This window comes from Barbus barbus (assembly GCF_936440315.1).
Source record: "Barbus barbus genome assembly, chromosome: 17".
Taxonomy (NCBI): domain Eukaryota; kingdom Metazoa; phylum Chordata; class Actinopteri; order Cypriniformes; family Cyprinidae; genus Barbus; species Barbus barbus.
The window spans coordinates 27,121,508-27,145,237 of NC_136745.1; the positions used below are offsets into that span (position 1 = coordinate 27,121,508).

The 23,730-nt window shown below is 35.3% G+C and overlaps 1 protein-coding gene across 1 annotated transcript; it reads left to right on the forward strand.

Moving 5' to 3' along the window:
* The first annotated feature begins 5,220 nt into the window (after positions 1–5,220).
* Positions 5,221–17,177, forward strand: LOC306883056 (transforming growth factor-beta-induced protein ig-h3-like). The gene is made up of 17 exons (XM_079438124.1): positions 5,221–5,443; positions 5,695–5,793; positions 9,697–9,761; positions 9,840–9,997; positions 10,153–10,317; positions 10,508–10,654; positions 10,753–10,894; positions 11,413–11,625; positions 12,903–13,040; positions 13,129–13,274; positions 13,741–13,877; positions 14,727–14,857; positions 15,005–15,129; positions 15,817–15,919; positions 16,011–16,072; positions 16,212–16,236; positions 16,369–17,177. Exons 1-17 carry the CDS (start codon positions 5,328–5,330, stop codon positions 16,428–16,430), a joined length of 2,034 nt encoding a protein of 677 aa, XP_079294250.1. The 5' UTR covers positions 5,221–5,327; the 3' UTR covers positions 16,431–17,177.
* The last annotated feature ends 6,553 nt before the right edge of the window (positions 17,178–23,730 follow it).

Here is a 23,730-nt window from a genome sequence, read left to right on the forward strand (position 1 = left end):
TGTGGAGTGCATTAAGCACTGAGAGGTTCAGCTGGACTTTTTTCTAGTGGAAGTATATGACCGATTGAACTTTACCATACTGGCAAAAACAAATATTAAGGGAATCCTGAGAGCGAAGGTCCACAAAAGCATGTTATGTTGACCTTTTCCCTCGAGGCATCAGCCTTAGTAACCTGATCCTGTTTCAGATACAAAGCTGCACAAATAGAGTCCCTCTTATTTCATTAAAACATAAACTCTCAGTCATTTTCCCACTTTAAAAAACATTATTATGGCTGATATTTCTACTTTGTCAACAGTTTTCTTTTTATGAAGAGTAGCATTACACTGAAAGAGAAATTATGCTTTGGACCAATTTTGAAAGAAACATTAATTTGTCAAAAAATCTGTAAAAATGTACTGTATAATTTGAAAGATTTTTTTCTAATCTAAGAATACTTATATTTATTTTTTAAAGGTATTTTACCTGTATTTTGAATTTTACACATGCATTACATTGTTTTAGAGTTTTAGAGTTAATGGAAATGTCCGTAAAAATTAATAGATAATGAGCTGCCTGTAGTTTTTCTTTTATTTTACATATTTATTTTATTACAGTGAGCCATATATATTTGTCTTTCTTCATTTTTTTAACTGAACCTTAGATTTGATTTAATATTCATTAAAAAATTATTTATTAAGAACAAATACATTTATTCAAAAAGTAAAAGAAGATTATTTATTATAAAGACCATGCACTTGATATATATTGTCTTTAGACATAAGACAAAATATTACTTGATGTAGGTAATTGCATCCCAAACTTTTTCATTTGTGGGTGAGATATTCGTTTAAGATGAAACTAAAAACATTTTGTTTAATTTAGTTTACTTATGAATGAAGACAACTTTGAAAGACCTTCATGATTGAGATGTATTTTCAAAATATGCAGGGAAAAAACAGCCAAAAAGGTAAATAAAACCTGCAATAATTTCAGTTAAACTAGCCAATATGCCTGCACATCAGTATTCTGTAAAAGTACTATAATATGAAATACTGCACAGCAAAAAATATATATTTTTCAAAGTTGTTACTAAATAAAAGATTATTACAAGAAAATACTTTAGTTTTCATTTTGCAAGAAAATACTGTTAAAGTCTTTCATTTTTTCAGTGTGCTTAAAATTGATTCTTTTTTTTATTTCATTATTATTTTTCTTTTCCTGTGGGAATTATTTGCTTTTAGACAAACTGAACAAAACAGTTTTAAACTGGAAACCTTGATTTTCACTTAGAGCGATATTGAAATGCACTTTAAAGGAATAACACGTTCTTAACTTTTTTTCAGTGTGAGACAGTAGCTCTATCTAAACAGAAGTGAGCAATAATAATGGCATGTCAATTGCTCTGGAAATTTGATGTCACTTGAAGTATGATAAAAAGCCGTTTTTCTCTGACGTTGGCATAAACATAGACATCGTGGGATGATGCAGTCCAAGAACATCTAAGAATAAAATAACTCTTGACATTGGGTACTAAACAAAGTACATTTAGAATTATTTCAGCAGATTTCTGATTCATCAGCTGGACCGAAAAGATGCTCTCGGACTGTTTATAACAGGATCCATGCAACTTATGGAGTAACCATGAAAATTTGCTCTTATACACATAGCCCCTGTTATGTCTTTCCTGTGATACCACACATACTGTTTTCATGCCCATTAGTTTTCTTTTTAAATATTGTGTTAGAGTCAACATTACTGTTTGCTAAATAGTTTTCTGGCTTCAGTTAGCCTGCTCTTGGAAGCAGGAAGTAATGCCAGACGCTAAGGAGACCACTGGTACCCCAAGGAGAGTGGAAAAACACACTTAATTGTTTCCCCTTAAGGTAACCTATTCCCCATTCCTGTGGCTTGATATGGAAAGCTGTAGTGATACAAGATACTGCGTGGGCATTTTTCAATCCATTACAAATGATTCTGTTGACACCCGGGTGTTGAATCAGCAATGGAAAGAACGAATAATTGTGAAATGTGAAAAAGGCACTGAGAAAATTCAAAGGAGAGCTCACACTATATTAGCACACAATAGGATAGATATCAAATGGAATGGAATTGGGCATCTGAAGCATTGAGGTATCAAAATTCAAAGGGCAATTGGGTATTCCTTCTCCCTCTGGAGGTTTCAGAGCAAAGGAATGTGCTCTTCCCTGGATGAAGCCGAGCTGAACATTAAACACTCGGCCCCATGGCAACTTCTGGACACGGCCATAAAAAGTAATAGAAGAAACAGACCTCAACAAGGTAATGTGCCATATTTCATTTCTGACGTGAAATAACAAATACAAAATAGTGAGTAACTTAGACTGCCAATCATTGTTGAGTCTTTTTTTACTACAGATTAAACACTTTTTATGGAGATTTTCTTGTTTGTTGACAACGCATTAAACAGATGGCATTCACTGAAATGTTATTAACATCAGATAAGAATTGGAGACTGGATTTGTATTGTGTAAAATTTCAAAACCTGTAGAAACAAGAAAGATTTATGTTTATTATGTATGAAAAGGGAGATTGAAGTAACAGATTGGGAGGTTTGTTGCAAAAGGTTTCAAATAGTTCTCCAGAGGATGTCTGTGATCAAAATGTTTGATATTTTCCTCTTTGATCCTAGAATCAAATCAAAATGAGTCTCTCGACATGTGATTATAGCAGGTAAGTTATTCACATCTAACAGGCCACTCTGGCTAACATTCTGGAAAGGTTCTCTCAGTAACATTAATAGAACGTTCATTCAAAAGTAGCATTCCCATTATGTTTTCAAAATAATATAATGGAATGTTCCCCTTAATGTTGTCTTCAATGTCCACCTAACCAAGAAAAAAAAGTTTGTAAAATTTAAATAGTTGACGTAATTAGAAATAATTCATAACTTAATTGCAAAAAAGTGCAAAAGATTAATTAAACCCATGGTTAAACCAATGTCCAAACATGTTTGGCAGGCTGTATACAGTATATGATATGATATTTGACGTGGCAAGCATCTGCATCATAAAGGTCTACAGTAACATGCAGCATCCTGGATCCCTGCTGCTTTTATACAAGGAAAGAAAATCAAGATCGGAAAATAACCCCATTATGGTTCAGGTAGGATGTTCCTGTTATTCAATCAACTTCAAAAACAAAGTCGTGATATAAAAGTAAGGCTTTAATGCACATGCAGCACAACAAGGGAATATCCCTCCTCAAGCCACTCAGGAGGAATCACCTCTCTAAATACCACACAGCTAATGGAGCATCGGCCGCTCTAGAGATATGAGGAGCGCTCATTAACCACTGCTGCTAGATTTATAGGGTAGCCCCAAAATAGACCACGTGCCAGCCTTACTGTAAAAGAAAATAAGAAAGAATAGCCTTTCCAAACATAGACCATCTCCTGCCATCGACACAATGTTTACTTTAGATCATCTCTTGTATTTTTGGCAAAATCTGCTGTATCAGCATTATTTAATTATGAGTTTCTCACTTATTTATTGGTTTACAGTAGTGGATTTGATTATGTAACTAGCCACATAACTCCCACGCTACACTGTAAAAAAAAATCTGTAGTTTTTACTAAATAATTCTGGCAGCTGTTGCCAGAACAATTTTGTAAAAAATACAGAAAAACACATTTACAGAACAAAACAGGGAAATTTGAATGTAAACCAGTAAATTCAACAACACACACTGCTATTAAAAACATACTGACGACCACCATAATAACGCAGGTGGTAAACGAGAAAGCCACGTGAAGAATCAAAGCTCAAAGTTATTTTTACTTCTAAAAACTGTCAAATTAACAGCATTTTACTGTAAAATTACATGTAATGTCTGGTTAGATCTTTTACAGTTTTTCCCTGTATATAGTACAGGAACTCACTGTTAACATATTAACAGTTGTTTCTTTCAGTAGCATTTTTACAAAATTTTACAGTTAAAATTACACTTATTTTTTACAGTGTACATTAAAAATGCTTAACAAATTAACTGATGGAATTAAATGTTATTTTTGAAACCGAGTGTTTATTGTCCCATTTCCTCAACTGGATTGGAAACTTGACCTCTTTATTGTGCAATTAAATGCTTATTGGAAACTAATTTAAAAGAAAAGTTTTGCAGTAAGGCATTCTGCAATGGATTTGATGCACAAATGCCATTTGTGCTGCTTTTGGGGGAAATTGAAGAAAAGATAATGAGTTTTCTGGCTTTTTGGGGTTTAGTTTAATAAATTAAAATATTAAAAAGGCATTCTTTGTGTTGAAAGTGAGTGCCAATGTTTTGAAAAGTCTAAGCACACCTAAACCAGACATAGGTGTTTTATTAATGCTTAAATTAAGAGTGCTTTTGAAGTATTTTGATTTGACTGTTCAAGTGATGTGCGAGCTATTTTGGTGAGGTTTATCAGGTAATATTATAGTTCCAGAATAGGTGTGTTTCTTTCCTGTAATTCAGTCTTTAGAGGTCAGAACTGAGGTCCATTAGACACAGCAAGTATGCAAACCAACAGATTTGAACAATTGCTACCATATCCCATGCTATTTAAGAATTCTGATGCAATCAAAATATGGTGAATTATCAAGGTATCACAAATGCTGGGTTAAAAATAACCCAATGGGGTTTTTTTTTTGGGGGGGGGGGGGGGGGGGGGTAATGCACTGCTGGGTAAATACAGGAGAGGACACATGCTGGTTTGCTGATTTTACCCAGCAGGGGTTACACATTTAACCCATATGGCAGCTCATATTCCCTGCTAATAAGCTAGTTTTACCATATGGTTATTACATTTATTTTATTTAAAGAAAATATTTCTTTTATCGGATTGCAATTTGTTTTTGTAACGACTAATTCATTAAAATGATTAAAATAAAAATAAATCAAGTATCAACAGATCATTATTTTTTCCAATGTATATTTAGACTACAATAATGCACATTTGCACGACTATTTTTAATGATAGTCTACTACTGTACTTTTACATATAAGAATAGGTTAGGCTATTGAAAAGGCTTTATAGAAGCTATAGGCTATATTTACTTCATTTTACTTTCATTTTGCACTCAATTACTTTATGCACAGTTGTCGGTTTAACTATATTAAATAATTATAGGAGTATAACATACAGTATAGCCTATTACAAATAAAATCTTTACAAGTGAGTTATTCTATTGAGTGTTATAAGTCATGGTGTGAGTGAAAGTGTCGTGTTTCTGGTCGTCTCAAGCCCCTCCCTGAGCACCGGGGTCTCGGTATTTAAGCCGGACTCTGCCGCGCGCAGCGCCGCTCTGGAGTGCGCTTGCAGGGACGCGAGATGAAGCGCTTAACTTTGTGTGCTCTGGCTATCACCTTAATCGCGACCGTTTTCGCCGCGAAAACCCCGTATCAAGCGGTTCTTCAGCACAGCAGGATAAGAGGAAGAGCTCATGGGTAAGAGCAGTTCCGCAGGGATCATATACTCTTGATTCTTGCATTGATTATCATAAAGGCAGATAACTATTGTGTGCACTAAATTTGATTTGAAACACAAATAAAGGCCTTCTGGTTTAAACGCAACCCTACATTTGGATAATTTTCCCAACATCACTGAAAAACTTTTTCTTCTTTAGTGCATGCATTGAGCATTTGGTGCATGTTAGGAACATTTAAAGAAAGCTGTTTTTATTTGATTTGTGTTGCAGCACCAATGTTTGTGCTATGCAGAAGATTCAAGGAACAGATAAGAAGTACTTCACCAACTGCAAGCAATGGTATCACCGCAAAATATGTGGCAAACCAACGTGAGTTACCACCGATATCTTAATAAATGAAAATATCTATCTATCTATCTATCTATCTATCTATCTATCTATCTATCTATCTATCTATCTATCTATCTATCTATCTATCTATCTATCTATCTATCTATCTATCTATCAGGATAACAGCATTTTTCAAATATATTATTTTACTGTGCTAAACGTATATGAACCAGTGTACTGGATTCAATGAATAGCTCTTAGATCAAATACCATTGTCTTTTTAAGTTGGAGAGGAAAAACTCTCTCAGGACATAACTAGATGGAAAATGTTTCACCAGTTGTCATGCAAGAGTCTTTTCCCCACATTTATATAACTAGATTAAAGTTTATTACAGACTATTTCATTTAAACTACCTGAATGTGCTGAGATATTTATGTGAATAAACTTATATTGAAAAATAAAAGATTGTAATCACCTTTCTAACTGTAAGGAATTTAAAAAGCATCATCTATATGTGCTTTGATGAGCAGGACAGGATGTCATAAATGATTACTATTATCCAGGGGGATTCATCACATATATTCATATTCTAAAATAGTAGCCTTTTGAAGTCCTGAAGAGGAAATGTCTTGTTAAAGTGTTAATGAGTGTTAACTAGTGTTTCTACAAGCTTTCGCAAGTTGTGTGTTGAAGAGCACTTTGACATCTTTCAGTCAGTAGTATATATCCATCAGCTGTGTAGCTGGTAAAGTTATACATTTATACATATAGACACATGAAGCATTTTCTTTTGTATCTAGCAGCTATATAATGGAACAGTGAACAGGGTATTTGAGTTCAAGTTGACAGTAGATATAGAAGAATGTTGTGTAGTAATGGTTACCATATGTCTCTTGGTAATTGGCTTCAGTCTTCGTGGGGTTAAATTGACTAACATCCTGAACAGTGCATTAATGCGAGGCTGACAAATCTGAGTGCCGTTCTGTCTGAAAGCTCTTCAGTGCACTAAGACCTGGATCACAATTACAACTTTGTAGCAACGCTGTTTGATTGACAACCACTTGATGTCCCCACAGGGGTAAAGGGTGTTATTGGTTACACGAACATACCACAGACAAATATATTAGAGTTCAGGAGGAACCGCATATTCAGTGTCTACAATGCAGAAATTAAACTTTAAATGATAAATTAAATCACAGATTTAATAAGGGTGTAATTGAAGCTGATGTTTTGGCACAGGATATGGTGGATGCTTATTAAGCATGCTGGAATTTGGAATTGAGTCTGGAATATTTATGTGCGTCTAGATTTGGAGACATTATGAAACAGATTAATGTTGCTTACATAAGGTACACCAACAAGTGTTGGGGGTTGTTTAGTGTGCAGAAGGTATCCTAGTGTATTCTGGTTAGGTGAGACTTTGTGATACCCTATATCATGCATATAAATATTCAAATTGTGAAATATTATTGCAATATAAAATAACACTTTTCCATTTGAATGTATTTTGAAATGTACTTTATGCCTGTGGTACAAAGATAAATCATTACTCCATTCTTCAGTGTTACATGATCCTTCAGAAACCATTCTAATATGCTGATTTGCTGCTGAAGAAACATTTCTGATTATTATCAGTGTTGGAAACAGTTGTGCTGCATTATATTTTTGTGGAAACTTGCGGGTGCCTCTTTTGATCAATTTAATGCATCATACTGAATAAGAGTATTAGTTTTTCCCCAAAAAAAGGTCTTACTGACCCCAAACTTTTGAACAGTAGTTTACATTTTTAAAAAATTTAATGTTGTGGGAGAACGACTAGAATTATTTTGTCTTTTTTGCCCCATTTTGTCTATTAATTAACTGATTTTGCCTGTTATTAGTCATACATTGTTATTTTTTCTTTCATATGCCGTCTGTTTGGCAATCTGTCGTCTGCTCAAGAACTAGATTTAAAATCGCACAGGAAAATCTTGAGACACAGAAGGACTTGTTTTATTCATCTCCCCATGTTTAAACAGAGTTTCTTTCATAGCCGTCCTCAAGAAAGCAAGAAGGAAGTCAGAGTTGCTGTGGGTGCTTGGATGCTTTTAGGAAATGACTTCAGTTGGGACTCCTGAAAGTCTTGTACCCCCAAACACACACAAATCATTGAGACCAGATCTCAAGGAGTTTTCCATTCGATTTCTGTGAGGAAAAAAATGTTGAACCTTGCAGTGAAAGGATTTGCCTTACTCAGTAAAGCCCAAGGTTGGGTTCTGTGACACTTAAGTTTACTTGATTTACAGAGTTTCTTTGGGGTTTCGAAGTTTGGGGTTGGAGGAATTTTGTGGGAACAATTGCACTCTTTGTATGATTGGTTCATAAAGGTCAGTGCTGTGGAACAGGACGTTTCCAGGTCACTTGAGGAGAGACCAGTAACTTTTTTCACAAATTACTCCCCAGTGCTCTCTTTTTGCTAGCCTCCTGGTTCAGGCACTTTATTTCCACAGAAATATTTTTTGCTGAATATCAGTAATTGTAATGGTTATATTGATATATAATGGTGATAATATGATTGGATGATTTCAGCAAACCTTTAAAATATGATAAACATTTATGCCTTGTCTTTGAAATTATGCCTTGAAAATTATATTGGCACTTCTGATATAAGGAAGTGAGACATTTTAGAAGAAGCAAATGATGAATCAGATGACCACCCAGATGCTAAATATAGATTTCAACATAATACAGTTGTCACAATGCTTACTGGAACCTCTTGTCTCACCACTTGAAAGTGCACAATATGTAACTTATGTGGCCTAGCTGTTTATTTTGTCAGAAATCCATGGCTACCAGCTTTGCTTATGTTGGCAGAGGACAAACAGGAGTTGAGTTACCATCTGTTTTGATAATCAGTTCAATCTGCTTTCCTCTTCCGTGTGTTTTACAAGTCTGTGCCATGCCTGAATGTTAGGATTGTTGCCTTTTGTTTAGATTTGCCTTCTAGCTTTCCACTCTATCTCCATCTAAGATGCTGTGGGTTGCTCAAGATTGTATGCTAACAATTTGTTGAGATTAGTAAGTCAACAAACTTAAAAAAAATATAACTCAAATTCCTCCTTCTCTAAATGAGCATACCATGGAATATATCATCAAAGTATCCTCAAGTGTTCTTCACCAAAATATCTTATGTCAAAAAACTGTAAGTCATCATGATATGGGAAGAAAAAGAATTATGCAAAATAAATTTATTTTTCATTGAAGCCTATAGTCTAGTAATGGCTCTGAAATAGATTTAGTAGTCATTATTTAGTCTCAATACAAGCACTGTGTCATTGTAAAACCCTTTTTACCCTTATGAAATAATGCAATGTTTATTTCTTGGACAAACAAACCTTTTTTAGTTGTGAGTTAGTAATAGTGAACTGGTAAAAAGTGATTATGCATATAAATATTAACTGCATTAGTAAGAGATCATAAAATTTTTTCAGAAAAGGAAACGTCTAAGGAAAGCTATATGTCAATCTTCAGTAACCCAATTATTGCACCTTTGCATGGTGGTTCCTAGGAATTTCCCATTGTTTTTATTGGCAGAACTGCTGGTGTTATACTTCCCTCTCAGGAGTTTCCCTGGCCCATACCGTACCTCTGGATTCTTCAGCTACCAAAGGAAATTAGATTTTATGATCCTCTAAGACCAACTCCAGCACAGACCTTATTTATTATGGAAATACCTGGCACAAAATAAAAAGAAGAAGTACAGTATAGCTTAAGCCATGCACTTTAAAACGCATCGAGGAGTGTGTTGCTTGTCACAGTCCTTCAGCCCTCACAGTAATAAAGAGAGAAATATAGACCTGATTTCCTGTAGAAGTTCCTGAAGAACTCCCATTTCCGATGGGATCTGTACAGAATCTTCTATGAAATCCAATGAAGTGATATTTTTTTAAATTTCTTTGTAGGGTGGTCAGCTATGAGTGCTGTCCTGGTTATGAGAAGGTGATTGGAGAAAAAGGCTGTCCAGCAGGTACGTAATGATAAATTGTGTGCATAAAAAGAGGTTTGTTATGGTATAACAATAAAAAAAATTGATTTATTTTCAAAGCCCTACCTCTGGTGAACATCTATAAAACCTTGGGTGTGGTTGGAGCCACTACTACCAAGATGTACTCTGAAAGAGCGAAATTGCAGGAGGAGATCGAAGGTCCCGGCAGCTTCACATTCTTTGCTCCAAGCAATGAGGCTTGGGCTGCACTTCCCATTGTGAGTTCCCACTAGTGCATCTCCATAGATCATGTAGAAGAAATAAAGAGTTTCCTGTCATTTTAGGCAAGGCAGTGTTCCCAAAAATCATTATAACTCTAAAAACAGCAAAAAATATCAAGATAAACTCAATGTCATTTCAAAATGTGTTGTAGGAAATTCTGGATGCCCTGGTGAGCAACGTCAACATTGAACTCCTCAACGCTCTGCACTACCACATGATCAACAAACGCTTGACTTCTGACGATCTTAAGCATGGCGTTTCGTTCGCCTCCATGTATCAAGACTTTGATGTTCACATCCACCATTATTCTAATGGAGTAAGTCCAGTTTGGTTGAAACCATCAGTGCTGCTTGAACCAACAAGAGTCTTGTTTAGATGCTCTCAATGGAAATATGTTGTTTACCTATGGTTATTTAATGCTGTTGAGATTTGTGTCAACTAGTGTATATTCCAAGTGATTTGCTGTGAGGTTTTGTGTACTTTACCAATCATAAGTTTTGTTGCAGATTGTTACAGTGAACTGTGCAAGGCTTGTGAAGACAGACCAGCATGCCACCAATGGAATTGTGCATGTTGTTGACAGAGTCATCACCGCCATTACCAATAATGTCAACTCTTTGATTGACACCGATGATGACCTGGACACTCTACGGGTAGATCTTATATCGTTATTGGATCGCTGGTTCAGTAGGCATTTAGTAGTATAAATAGTGCAAAGTCCATTGAACGACCTCCTTTGCTTTTCATTTAGACTGCGGTTGCTGCTGCTGGTCTCACCAATCTGTTGGAGAACGAGGGTTCCTACACCATCTTTGCTCCAACCAATGAAGCCTTTGAGAAGATTCCTCCAGAAACGCTGACTAGAATTTTGGGAGACCCTGTTGCTCTCAAAGGTACTTTTGCTCTTTTTCAGCATGAAGCAATTTTCATTTTACTTCCAAATATGATGCATTTCTGAGTGAAACTGGATATTGAAAGAGAAAAAATGGTGCGTGGGGTTTAATTGTATCCATTGGGAATTGGCTGGATTGTGAAAAGTAGGCGTTTGTCTATAGCAGAATGGAGCCAGGTGGTTGGAAGAAGCCACTGAAAAGTAAGAGGGATTTGTTCGTAATGTCAGCCAAGCAGGAAAATCGTTTCAGAATCCAAGCAAGCTATTAGACTGTGCTAAAAGATTATGAAAACAAACGTTTGGTTAGGAATAATGCATACTTGAGAATCATGCATAATAAGAGCAGAAGCATGTAGAAAAAATAGGAACTATTTGAGTTCATGTAAGTGTAACGCCATAAAATTCCCAGATGTTGCAACAACAGTTTCATTTTTGTTTCCAGAACATTTGTCATGGTTTCTCCAGTAGCACAGTTGTGCTGATATTGTCATCTAGTCATCATTTTTTGGTCCACTTTAGATCTGCTGAATTACCACATTCTGAAGAACCTGCACTGCTCTGAGTCCATTGTGGCTGGAACACCCCTGGAGACCCTGCAGGGCACTGTGCTGGAAGTCGGCTGCGATGGCGATGAGATGACCATCAACGGCAAAGCCATCGTCACGCAGAGAGACAAGCTTGGAACCAATGGAGTCATTCACTACATCAACGAACTTCTTATCCCTGACTCAGGTTTGATCTTTAAAAGATCTTAGGGCCAGATTTGCTAAACAGGGCAAATTAGTGTGAGAGCGCAATCCCATAAAAGCACAGATGGGAGTGGAAAGTTCAACGCATGAAATAAAGAACACAGACACAGCCGGATCATATTTCTATAATGACCAATGCAATCTAACAAGAGCAGCGCACATTAGCATCTGGTTTAAGACATGCTTTTTTGGCTGTTAAATTACGGCATAAAAACCAACAAATTGGTTTTTGGTTTTAAAAACCTTAGTAAAACTTGCATTATTTTTTGGTTTACTAAAACATTATTTTTTGGTTTACTAAAACCTTAGTAAAACTTGCATTATTCATTTAAATACTCTCCTACCATAAATTTAGCTTCTGAGAGGGAAACAAAAAGTAGGTTTGCGCTGATGGAAGCTGTTAGTAACTCTGGCCTAAATGTCAATGTCATGACACACTTTTTTAATGTTAATTTATTAAAAAATGATAAATATTTTAAAAATTCAATTGATACATACAATGATTTGATTACACATATTCTATTATATACATTATATACATTTATATGTATTCATTTCTAAATTAATTCATGCTGATTTATTTATTTGTCATTTATTTATTATGAGGGCAGAAAATCAGATAATAGGAACTTTTTATTATGTTCTGATAATTTATAATGATACAAAAAGAGCATAATACAAAGTACAAAAAGACACGTGTCATGGATTGTGGCCTAATGGATAGAGAGTTGGACTTGTAACCTGAAGGTCGTGGGTTCGAGTCTCAGGTCTGGCAGGGATTGTAGGTGGGGGGAGTAAATAACCAACACTCTCTCCACCCTCAATACCACGACTGAGGTGAGACCCTTGAGCAAGGCGCCGAACCCCCAACTGCTCCCATTGGCTGCCCACTGCTTCTGGTGTATGTTCACTACTGTGTGTGTGTTCACTGCTGAGTGTGTGTGTGTTCACTGCTGAGTGTGTGTGTGTTCACTGCTGAGTGTGTACACTTGGATGGGTTAAATGCAGAGCACAAATTCCGAGTATGGGTCACCATACTTGGCCTAACCTTTCCTTTAATGATTTTTTATAAATTAGCAATGCATGAAATATGTACATTTAAATATTCAAATTTAATGAATTAGCAATACATGATATTTGCATATTTAAATATTAAAATGTATTATTGTTATTGTTGCATACATATATATTGTACATATAATTTGAAATATTTTTAAAGCTGTACTGTTTTTTTTGTTTTTTTCATTTATTTACTTTTAGCCAAGACCCTCGTGGAGCTTGCAGAGGGATCCGTTGTTACTACAGCCTCCAAGCTTTTTAAAGATGCCGGTCTTACTGATCATCTGATTGGCTCCGAGGCTTTGACTTTATTAGCTCCACTGGACGATGCTTTTAAAGGTTGGATCACTCCATTTTCTTTGAGCTACAGTAGCAACTGTGCCTTAAGAAACTCTGAAATAACTGTAATTGTGTAATTTGTGTGCAGACAAGAGTTTGGCCATGACACCCGACCTGAAGAAACTGCTGAGAAACCACATTCTCAAGGAGAGGTTTTCCTCTAAGAACCTTTACCATGGGCAGGAGTTGGAGACGCTTGGTGGATTGAAACTTAGAGTGTTTGTGTTCAGAAATGTAAGTCTTGAATTATACATATGGGAATAATTCAACAGAAACACAAATCCAGGCAGCTATTTTTAAATGAAACATTGATATCGATCTATACTGAACAAAATCAATCAATATCAATCAATGAACAACAGATCAATGCTTTTCATTTTCATGACAACGGTGAAGGAAATAAATCCTTCTTGTCTACATCTTGCATTATGAAACTCCCCATTTCCCATCCCAATCCATCAAACACACATAAGAGCCACGTTTTTTATTTCTAGCGATGTTATAGCTGGCAGCGAGGCTGGTATAGTTCAGTCTGCGCTCTCACATTTCTGCTTTGTAATGGAATTCACAGACCACCGGAAACCTCTCCTTTGGATCACCTTAACGTTTTCCATGCATCATCTGTCTTGTGAGAAAAGTGAGCTTTGAAACAAATGTGCTGATCTGTATAACCAATAACCCTAACCGTTTCACTTTGCAGAGCCTGTGCATTGAGAACGCCTGCATTGCTGCACATGATAAAAATGGCCGCTATGCAAATATGTTCATCGTTGACAAGATCCTGGCACCCCCCATGGGAACTGTCATGGACGTCCTGAAGGCAGATGATCGTTTCAGGTAAGCATAGTGACGAAAATCCTCACAGTGATGTTTTAACTGGACAGTTAAATCAATTCCGGTATCAATTTCTCACTTGAATGTCATTCCAAACCAGTATGGCTATCTACTGTATATTCAGTGCTAGGACATAAGAACATCTTGAAGTTGAATCAGATGTGGCCCCACTGATGTGAGTGGCATTTGGTCAGAAGACAGTTGCGAACAAATTGCATTTGGTGTCAAAAGGCACCAGCAAACCAAAGCTATTGAATGGTATAGTCTAATTTTATGATGTTTTTACAGTGCTTTTTGGAGCTCGACGGCCCAAATGCCATGTGCTTTTCATTATCTGGAAACAAGACAACATTTTTAAATTCACGTGTTGTATTCCACACAAGACATATAGCTGTATGGGCTTGGAACAGTATTATTTTAGTATCACTGAGATACTATTTTAGTTTATATTAATATTTTGATTCACTTTTTAATTTTATATTTTCAGTTTTTTATTTTTAGTTAAAGTTTTAGTAATTTTGTAATTTTTTAAAAATATGTCTATGTTTTTTATTCTATATTACTATTCTATTATTATTTTATTCTGTATTTATACATTTCTATATCCATTTTAGCTTTTGTTATTTTAGTGCATTAATTGAAAACTAACTGAAAATATATTGATTATTATTTCATTCAAAATTATTATTATTTCATTATATATTATTTCAGTTAGCGTTTATTTTATTTCAAGTAAAGAATTATTTTTTATGGTTTTAGTTTTAGTTAAAAAATAACTTATTTAAAAAATAAATCTTCTATCGCCTAAAGATACACTCCTAATAATGTGCATTAATGACCTCTCATCCACAGCACTTTGGTTGGCGCCATTCAGAGAGCAGGCCTGACCGAGATCCTGAACAAAAAAGGGACCTACACCTTCTTTGCCCCCACCAATGCTGCTTTCAGAGCAATGCCTCCCGTCGACCTCAACAGACTCATGAGTAATGTCTACTGTGTACCATATGTGTTAGAAAACCAGATGTTCAGGGCATGATTACACACTAACTAGTCAGATTTGTTTTGATGGGAATTCTGTAATCAGTGTTTGTGTACCTACATCTGTTGTGTTCTTGCTATTTTGTACATAGGAGACCCCAAGGAGCTGGCAAACCTTCTGAGATACCACATTGGTGAAGAGTTCCTGGTCAGCGGCGCTGTGACCTCACACACCAGAGTGAAGCCCCTGACAGGAGATAAACTGGAGTTAGGCACTGTCAGTACTCAACAATCAATTTCATCTTATTATTAAGTCAACAAATGCTTTTTAGATTCTGTATCTTTAATAGAAGTTATATTGGTACACTGCTGTTCAAAAGTCTGGCGCTGGTATGTTTATGAAAGAAGTCTCTTATGTTCACCAAGTATGCATTTATTTGATCTAAAATAAAGAAAAATCAGTAATATTGGGAAATATTATTACATTATAAAATTCTGGAATTTTCAGCATCGTTACTCCAGTCTTCAGTGTCACATGATCCTTCAGAAATCATTCTAATATTCTGATTTACTGCACAAGAATCTTTTTTTTCAGGATTCTTTCATAAATAGAAAGTTCAAAAGATCAGTATTTATTTAAAATAGAAACCATTTGTAACATAAACGCGATAAATGTCTTTGCTGTCACTATTAATAGCATTCATTTCTTCTTTTTGCTTAAATCTTACTGACCCCAAACTTTTGAATGGTAGTGTATATTTATATGCTCAGTTCACTCAAAAAAATAATATTTTTTGGCATTATTTAATTACTCGTGTGTCTCATTTAAAATATATGTGCTGTCATTTAAAAAAAAAAAAAAATTATATATATTTTGTGTACCATAAACAATAACACGAGCTTAACTTTTGAATAATGGAAGCATAATTCTTGCATTTCATTCTGATCTTTTTATCTCCTTCAGCGTAACTCCACCGTATACGTGAACAGGGTGCCTGTTGTCGAGACTGACCTGATGGCTACCAATGGAGTTGTACATGTTGTTGATGTAATCATAAAACCACTGCGTAAGTCATAAACCAGTTTTTCTTAAACTTTATGATAAAAGCAATCTCATTTCAGAGCTTCATAACAGTGTGATATTCCACTTTGTTGTAGCTCCTAAAATTATGAGTGACCAGGCTGTAGGCTCAACAATCAGACGCACCTCTGCTGCGAGGGTTAGTATATCATAAACTATTATTTACTAGTAGATCAGTGTCAATATTTAATAACTTGTTTGCTAGCTTTTTGTACATATATTTTTGTGCTTGTATTGTCAAAATAAATGAAATATATCTTCTCAATTTTTGATCCCAGGCTGGGACTCAAGTAATGAATAATGGTACGTATGCATTGTTCAATAACTTTTTTCCACATTAATGCAATTAATGAACCAGATATATTTCCAAATGTGATTGCACTGGGAAAAAAATGAAAGAGAATGAATCTTAATATACGTCTTGCTACATTACAGATGATCTCTTCCAGAAGGTCCTGAGAAGTTATACCAGCAGAACAATGTCTCGTGCCCCGTAAACATAGCTCTACAAAGTAAAACTGTGGTTCATTTTAACCTCACCACTTCAAAAGGATGGGAACACACAGTGGAGAGATAATTAAAGGCTAAGAAAATCCAGGCAACAAAGTACATAATGCTGAAAATGGAAAACAGTTCAGCATTGCAAGATTGTGACTTTTTTCGTGTGCCAAAGACCCTTGGATGAAGAGCGGTGCTTTCAAAATATCACAGATTCATGACAGCAGTTTGTTATGGCACTTCATATGTTTTGGATATTCATTCGACTTCTGTTTTGGAATTTCAGTCTGAATTATTTAAATCAGATGTTGGTTCAAGACTTGCTGTTAACATTTTGTATTTCTTTTTATTGTTTTTGTAATGATTTGGTTGTATTTGATATACCTGTAGCATGTTTGCATGGTTCAAGCTGGAACAAATGCTATTTGGGCACATAAAAAAATAAAAAATAAAGAAAACAGACCAAATTTATGTCTTCATTTCCCATGGTCTATAATGTAAACTTGTGCAGATTATTTGTTATATCATTCCAAAGATATTTTGTGAAGAACCAAAGATCACTGTCTGCATATTTCTTAATAAAAATGACCATTTTGTAGCCATAGAGTGCCCTTGAATGTAGTTTGCTCTGTCTGTTACAAGCCAATTTGTCGGTTCACTGAGCTGAGTTCACAATGTGGTGGATTGTCATAATGTGGTGATTAATGTGTGGCAATTAAAAGTCTCACTCAGATGTTCATTTAAAAGTCTGCTTGTTCTCATTATTCATGACTAAATAATTTCTCCACATTCCCTGCATGTTACTGATTGAAGTCCCCCTGCAGTCACTAATTTTATTTGCACTTACAAATTGCTTAAATAACATTAAATTAATGTATCCTTACAGGATTATGATCCAAATAGGATCATTCATTTACATATCGAAAAATTCAATAGATTTTAAAAATGGTCTGTTTTCATGGCAAGAACAGGTTGAAATCGGGTTTTTTTTATTTTTATAAAAAGCTATAGACCTATAAACAAATGAATCAACATTAAAAGTGAGATTAGAGAATAATTTATTCAATATCTAAGTGCAAATAGCATGTTTTTTAGCTATCGATGCTATTTACACTAAGTTCAAATAGCTATAGATTCTATTTACATTGTTAAAATAGCAAGATTTTCTGCTATTTATACTACTTATTGAAAATAGTAGCAATTATCTGCACCTCAGTATTGTAGTACATAATAAAACAGTACGCAATAATAAATTATAATTTTAATTCAAATTATTAAACGGATGCCACCTCATTGGGACAATAAAGCTCTCCTTACACCTACCCTAACTCTACCCGATACTTTATTTTCAACTTTTTGATTATTTCGTTCAGTTTTATTTAAAATAAATGCATTTCTGATGCAATATGAGATTTGAAAAGGGAGAAAAAAAAAGTACGGCAAAAGGCAGGCTCAAACTCGGGTCAGAAATAATGCTTCATTATCAATGCTTCATTAATAATAGGCTACTTAGTAAAAAGATGCCATTAAAAACATATTTAAAATATAGTATCTTTATGTTGTTTCTACATTAATTTGGACGTTCAATGTGAAATTATGACAATATAAATATGCGGCTAATCATGATTAATTACAGAGAAATGTGTGATTTATTATTTTTTAATCAATTGACAGAAAGCACTAATGTTAACCTTTTATAGGTTTTAGATTTCTATTTAATTTCAAATTTTATAGGGATGGCCCCTACCCCCTTGGCCCCCTTCAAATTTTCAGTTTGATAATAAGACCCTCAAATGAAACTAACTGAATAGCCCTGCTCTAATCCGTTAACATGGGTGTGGAAAAAATACGCACCACATTCACACTGCAAACTGAGTTTTTTCTTGTAAGTAAAATAACACGCGCGAACATAGACGCATTTATGTAGATCGGGGATCGGCGCATTCCCTTCAAAATGAAAGCAACTTAAATCCTCTGCATCTTCAGCGGCTCAGATGTCTGGAGAAAATGACGACTGCTATATTCATTATTACATCCAATAGTGAAGTGACATTCAGCCAAGTATGGTGACCCATACTCGGAATTCGTGCTCTGCATTTAACCCATCCAACGTGCACACACACAGCAGTGAACACACACACACCGTGAACACACACCCGGAGCAGTGGGCAGCCATTTATGCTGCGGCGCCCGGGGAGCAGTTGGGGGTTCGGTGCCTTGCTCAAGGGCACCTCAGTCGTGGTATTGAGGGTGGAGAGAGCGCTGGACATTCACTCCCCCCACCTACAATTCCTGCCGGCCGGAGACTCGAACCCGCAACCTTTGGATTACGAGTCCGACTCTCTAACCATTAGGCCACGATAACTAAACACTTCAATCGCTTAATCGGATACATCTTGTCTTCCCCTGTATCGGAGTCGACACAATGATGGACTGATGACAGTTTACTCAGGGCAGGTCTAAGTACACAACTACGTCATTCAGACAGGAATCTCAGAACAGCCTGATTTGAGAAAGGGGATTTTAAAAACCACTGGGTGGATTTTTATCATTATAGGATGGTTGTGTACACACACTTCCAACACACATGTATGTTCAAACAACTTGTATTTTGCATCCGATGACCCCTTTAAAGGTACACTAACATGTACAGTAACTTAAAGCTAGCACACATGGACTAAAAGCAATAACATTTTTATTTTAATTTCATGGGGTCTTTAAAAGTTGTAAAACCTATTTAATTTGTTTAATCATCAACTCACAATTATATGGTTCATTGCATTTTATTGTTTACATTTAGCATTGTATTTTTCCCCCATACATGAGCCTATCAGAACAGACTTGCCATTTTTGGATCCCAACCAACCACTGGAATCAAAACAAGACTGCTGGAGCTTCTGTAATGACTTTACATGGAAAGATGCCTTTTGTTTAAACCTGCCATTTTGCTTTACTGTGCTTGTTATATCACCGCATACACTCTGGAAACATTTGAGGATGGTAAACAGAGCTTCTGTACCCTGCAGCGGTCCTGGGATGGGATGGGATGTCTCAAAGCTGCCCAACAGAGCTGGAGTAGGAAACATATGTGCACAGTACCCTTTCTCAGCTGGCAGCCCAATCGAAACATTCCAGCAGCATTTTGCTCCCAGAGCAAGATACTGGCAGCCTATGTTGTGTCGCAGAAGGCAGTGGGGTTTAGTGCTATTGGAACTTGCTGGCAAACACGCTGCTTAAGTTATTATTACAGTATAGGCATGTAGCAACCAAAGGTCAATGTGCTGAAAAATATTCAAGATACTCTCATCTCCTCTTGCTAAACCATGTTTATCCACGCCGTTAAAATCATTACACCACTGCACGGAAACAAATGTCAAGTCTAATAAGTCTACATCTGTATTACATTCAGAGTTACACTGTAGGATGCCTGAGACCTTTATAAATAGTTTCCCTTTAGTATCAATCCAAAGTAATCAGACATTTTTTTCTTGTCCACCCTCTAAATTTAAATCCGATTATCGGTTTTGGTAAATTGTTGTTATCTGGCATCATCAATGCTTATTTACACACCAATTGCAACCAAAATGCATAAATCTTGTACATTTTATTGTAATTTTTTCTTGTCCACCCTCTAAATTTAAATCCGATTATCGGTTTTGGTAAATTGTTGTTATCTGGCATCATCAATGGTTATTTACACACCAATTGCAACCAAAATGCATAAATCTTGTACATTTTATTGTAAAGGGTCTCCTGTACGGCCTCCAGCACACCGACACATGGCTATTGTAGGACATCTTTGTCTGTGAAGGACCTTTCTAATGGGAAACACATGTGTGGCCATTAATGTCTCAATATAATGGGGTTTCACTCTCTGGATATCAAAAATGTGTTTAATGTGGTTCCACATCTACATTTACTGTAACTATTCAAGTCAAAAATATATAATTTGTCAGATTGAACCTGACTTCATTAGGTTACACCATTTTTAAAGGAATAGTTCACCCCAAAATTAAAACTGATGATGAAATGATGATGAAAATGTACTCATCCTCAGATGATCCAAGATGTAGTGAGTTTGATTCTTCATCCAAACAGATTTGGAGAAATGTTTCATTGCATCTCTTGCTCACCAATGAATCCTCTCCTCTGCAGTGAATGGGTGCCGTCAGAATGAGAGTCCAAACAGCTGGTAAAAACATCACAATAATCCACATCACTCCAGTCCATCAGTTAACCTCTTGTGACGGGAAAAGCTGCGTGCTTGAAACAAATTCATCATAAAGACATTCTTAACTTCAAACTGTTGCTTCCTCTATCCATAATATTTCTTTCTCCAATAAAAAAAGAAGCCGTCTTGTCTGAATCAGGCAAGAAATATGCACAGATCAAGCACTGTTTACAAGAAAAAATCAGTCCAAAATCTAAACAAATATGTCAACAGAGGACAATAGGACAACAGAGGATGGACTTTTTCACTGGAAGAAGTGTTATTGAGGATTATGGACTCATAGATTGGCCAGAAGGGATGGTTTAAAGTTAAAACACCTTAATAATGTATTTGTTTATTACAAACACACAGTAGTCTTTTTGCTTTTCAAGACGATAAAAGATGGACTGGAGTGGTGCGGATTATTGTGACATTATTACTAGCTGTTTGGACTCTAATTCTGACGGCACCCATTCACTGCAGAGGAGCCATTGGTGAACCAATAATGCTAAATTCTCCAAATCTTTCCCGATTAATTTTCTTTTTTGGTGAACTTTTCCTTTAAGGGTAAGATCAAGTTTTATAAATAACTGTTTAACGTAACAACTATACACTCTGTTCACTTTTTACAGTATATTGGTCTTTACTGAGACTTTCCAGCAGAGCAAAAATATCAGTGTTTGGCAACTTGAAACTTGCTTGGAAAATGCACAATGAAGTCAGAGCTATTCAAACATAAATGGAATTTAGGGCAGTCATTTCATGCTAGTCATAAGTTTCAAATTAAATCTTTGTATTGCATGCAGCTGTTCTCTTTTAGCTAGAGTGACAGAGTGAGTTTTCATTGATGGAAAGGCTTACAGTAACAAAACCCAGCCAAGCTTCAGTGTTCGTTCAGAAAAGGCAGTGACATAGAAGAGACAAACTGTTTCGATTTGTGAAACTGAAAAGAATAAGTCCTTCTTCTGTCCTTACAGACAGACACAGATGTTTTGGGATCTGGGTGGATGACTTTGACAACACACATGACCTGCTCTACATATGTTGCCCTCTGATTTGGCCTTTTGCTGTGTGGGCTTGACCCACAATAGCTCTCTTATATCACATGCAGGACACCCAGTGAGAACAGATTGTAGAACCAGGTTTCTAGTATCCATAAAGCTCACAGCTTGTGAAAGCCTGAGCCTTGTATGAACAAAGTCTGTGAAGATGTCTTCTGGAGACACAAAGTAAAACAGGAACAGAAATTAAACTTAATCACCTTAAACTGCACAAAAAACATCTCGCTCCACTCAGGAAGAGCAATGGTTCATTTAATACTACTGAATACACTTGCTGGCCTCTGACATTGTTGTTTGTTACTTCAGATGTCTTCAGCTGTTCAAAAACATTGTCCAAAGTAAACATGAAAAATAGTATTCTATCTTGTATATGCATTTTTATGTGTAGATTAAAACCCAAATTTTAGGAACTGTTTAAAGAGTTGTTAGCATAAATGTAAAAGATGTTTTAAAGAATTTAACAGAATAGATGAAAGTGTTCTTTTTTATTATTATTATTTTTTTGAAGAGAAAGACTGACCCCTGGTGATTACTTTAGGATGTGTCTGCGTGTTTCATTAATCATTAAGTTAGAGCAATTTATACTGTATATAAAAAGCCCTAATAAACTAGGTGTTTTCCTAGGTTTTATTTTTTTATTGATATGAACATATAAGCATGTTATTTTTAAGCAAATATTTCTCACGTTTACATTATAGGTGTTCTTGAAATGAATGAATGAATTATTTAATTAATGTTTTTAAGTAGTTATAAAAAAAATATACACACAGCATAATCTGCTGGTGGAGCTACAAGGATAAAGTGTAACAATGTGAGCTGTGATGGTCAGTCTGAGGGTCTTAAAACTAGACCACTGATGTATTTTAAACAGGGATAGAGAGCTAGTGCATAAATAGATTCACAACTAGGATGTCAACATAATGTTCAGATAAAGATTAATTACACAAATTTGAATCCACACTTACCCCTTGGCTCACTCATGACAATATCAAGATTCTTCATTCATTCACTTATTGAAAGACCTTAGAGAAACCTTGAGAAAAACTCTGGATGAAGATGTTTTCACATCTGTACAGTCAATTCAATGCAACTTAAAAAGCATCATATAGTCTGAAACGTACTGTTAAAACATATTATTTATCTAAAAACGTTCTCCAAGTGTTACCTATTACTAGATTAAACATACTACTTTTCATTTTCATAAAAGTTAAATGAATAGTATGCTTATGTATTTATTGTAAATATAATTGTATACATCCACTAAAAGATAGATAGATAGATAGATAGATAGATAGATAGATAGATAGATAGATAGATAGATAGATAGATAGATAGATAGATAGATAGATAGATAGATAGATAGATAGATAGATAGATAGATAGATAGATAGATAGATATAGTCTGATTATAGATAGATAGATAGATAGATAGATAGATAGATAGATAGATAGATAGGCAGGCAGGCAGGCAAGCAGACAGACAGACAGACAGACAGACAGACAGACAGACAGACAGATAGATAGATAGATAGATAGATAGATAGATAGATAGATAGATAGATAGATAGATAGATAGATAGATAGATATAGTCTGATTATAGATAGATAGATAGATAGATAGATAGATAGATAGATAGATAGATAGATAGATAGATAGATAGATAGATAGATAGATAGATAGATAGATAGATAGATAGATAGATAGATAGATAGATAGATAGGCAGGCAGGCAGACAGACAGACAGACAGACAGACAGACAGACAGACAGACAGACAGACAGACAGACAGACAGACAGACAGACAGACAGACAGACAGACAGACAGACAGATAGATAGATAGATAGATAGATAGATAGATAGATAGATAGATAGATAGATAGATAGATAGATAGATAGATAGATAGATAGATAGAGTCTGATTATAGATAGATAGATAGATAGATAGATAGATAGATAGATAGATAGATAGATAGATAGATAGATAGATAGATAGATAGATAGATAGATAGATAGATAGATAGATAGAT

Bases quoted from the DNA above. Each gene is read 5' to 3' on its own strand.
- LOC306883056 (XM_079438124.1), top strand. From the start codon at position 5,328: ATGAAGCGCTTAACTTTGTGTGCTCTGGCTATCACCTTAATCGCGACC. The intron at 16,073-16,211 runs GTTAGTATATCA...TTTTGATCCCAG, and splicing joins GACGCACCTCTGCTGCGAGG to GCTGGGACTCAAGTAATGAA. The intron at 16,237-16,368 runs GTACGTATGCAT...GCTACATTACAG, and splicing joins GACTCAAGTAATGAATAATG to ATGATCTCTTCCAGAAGGTC.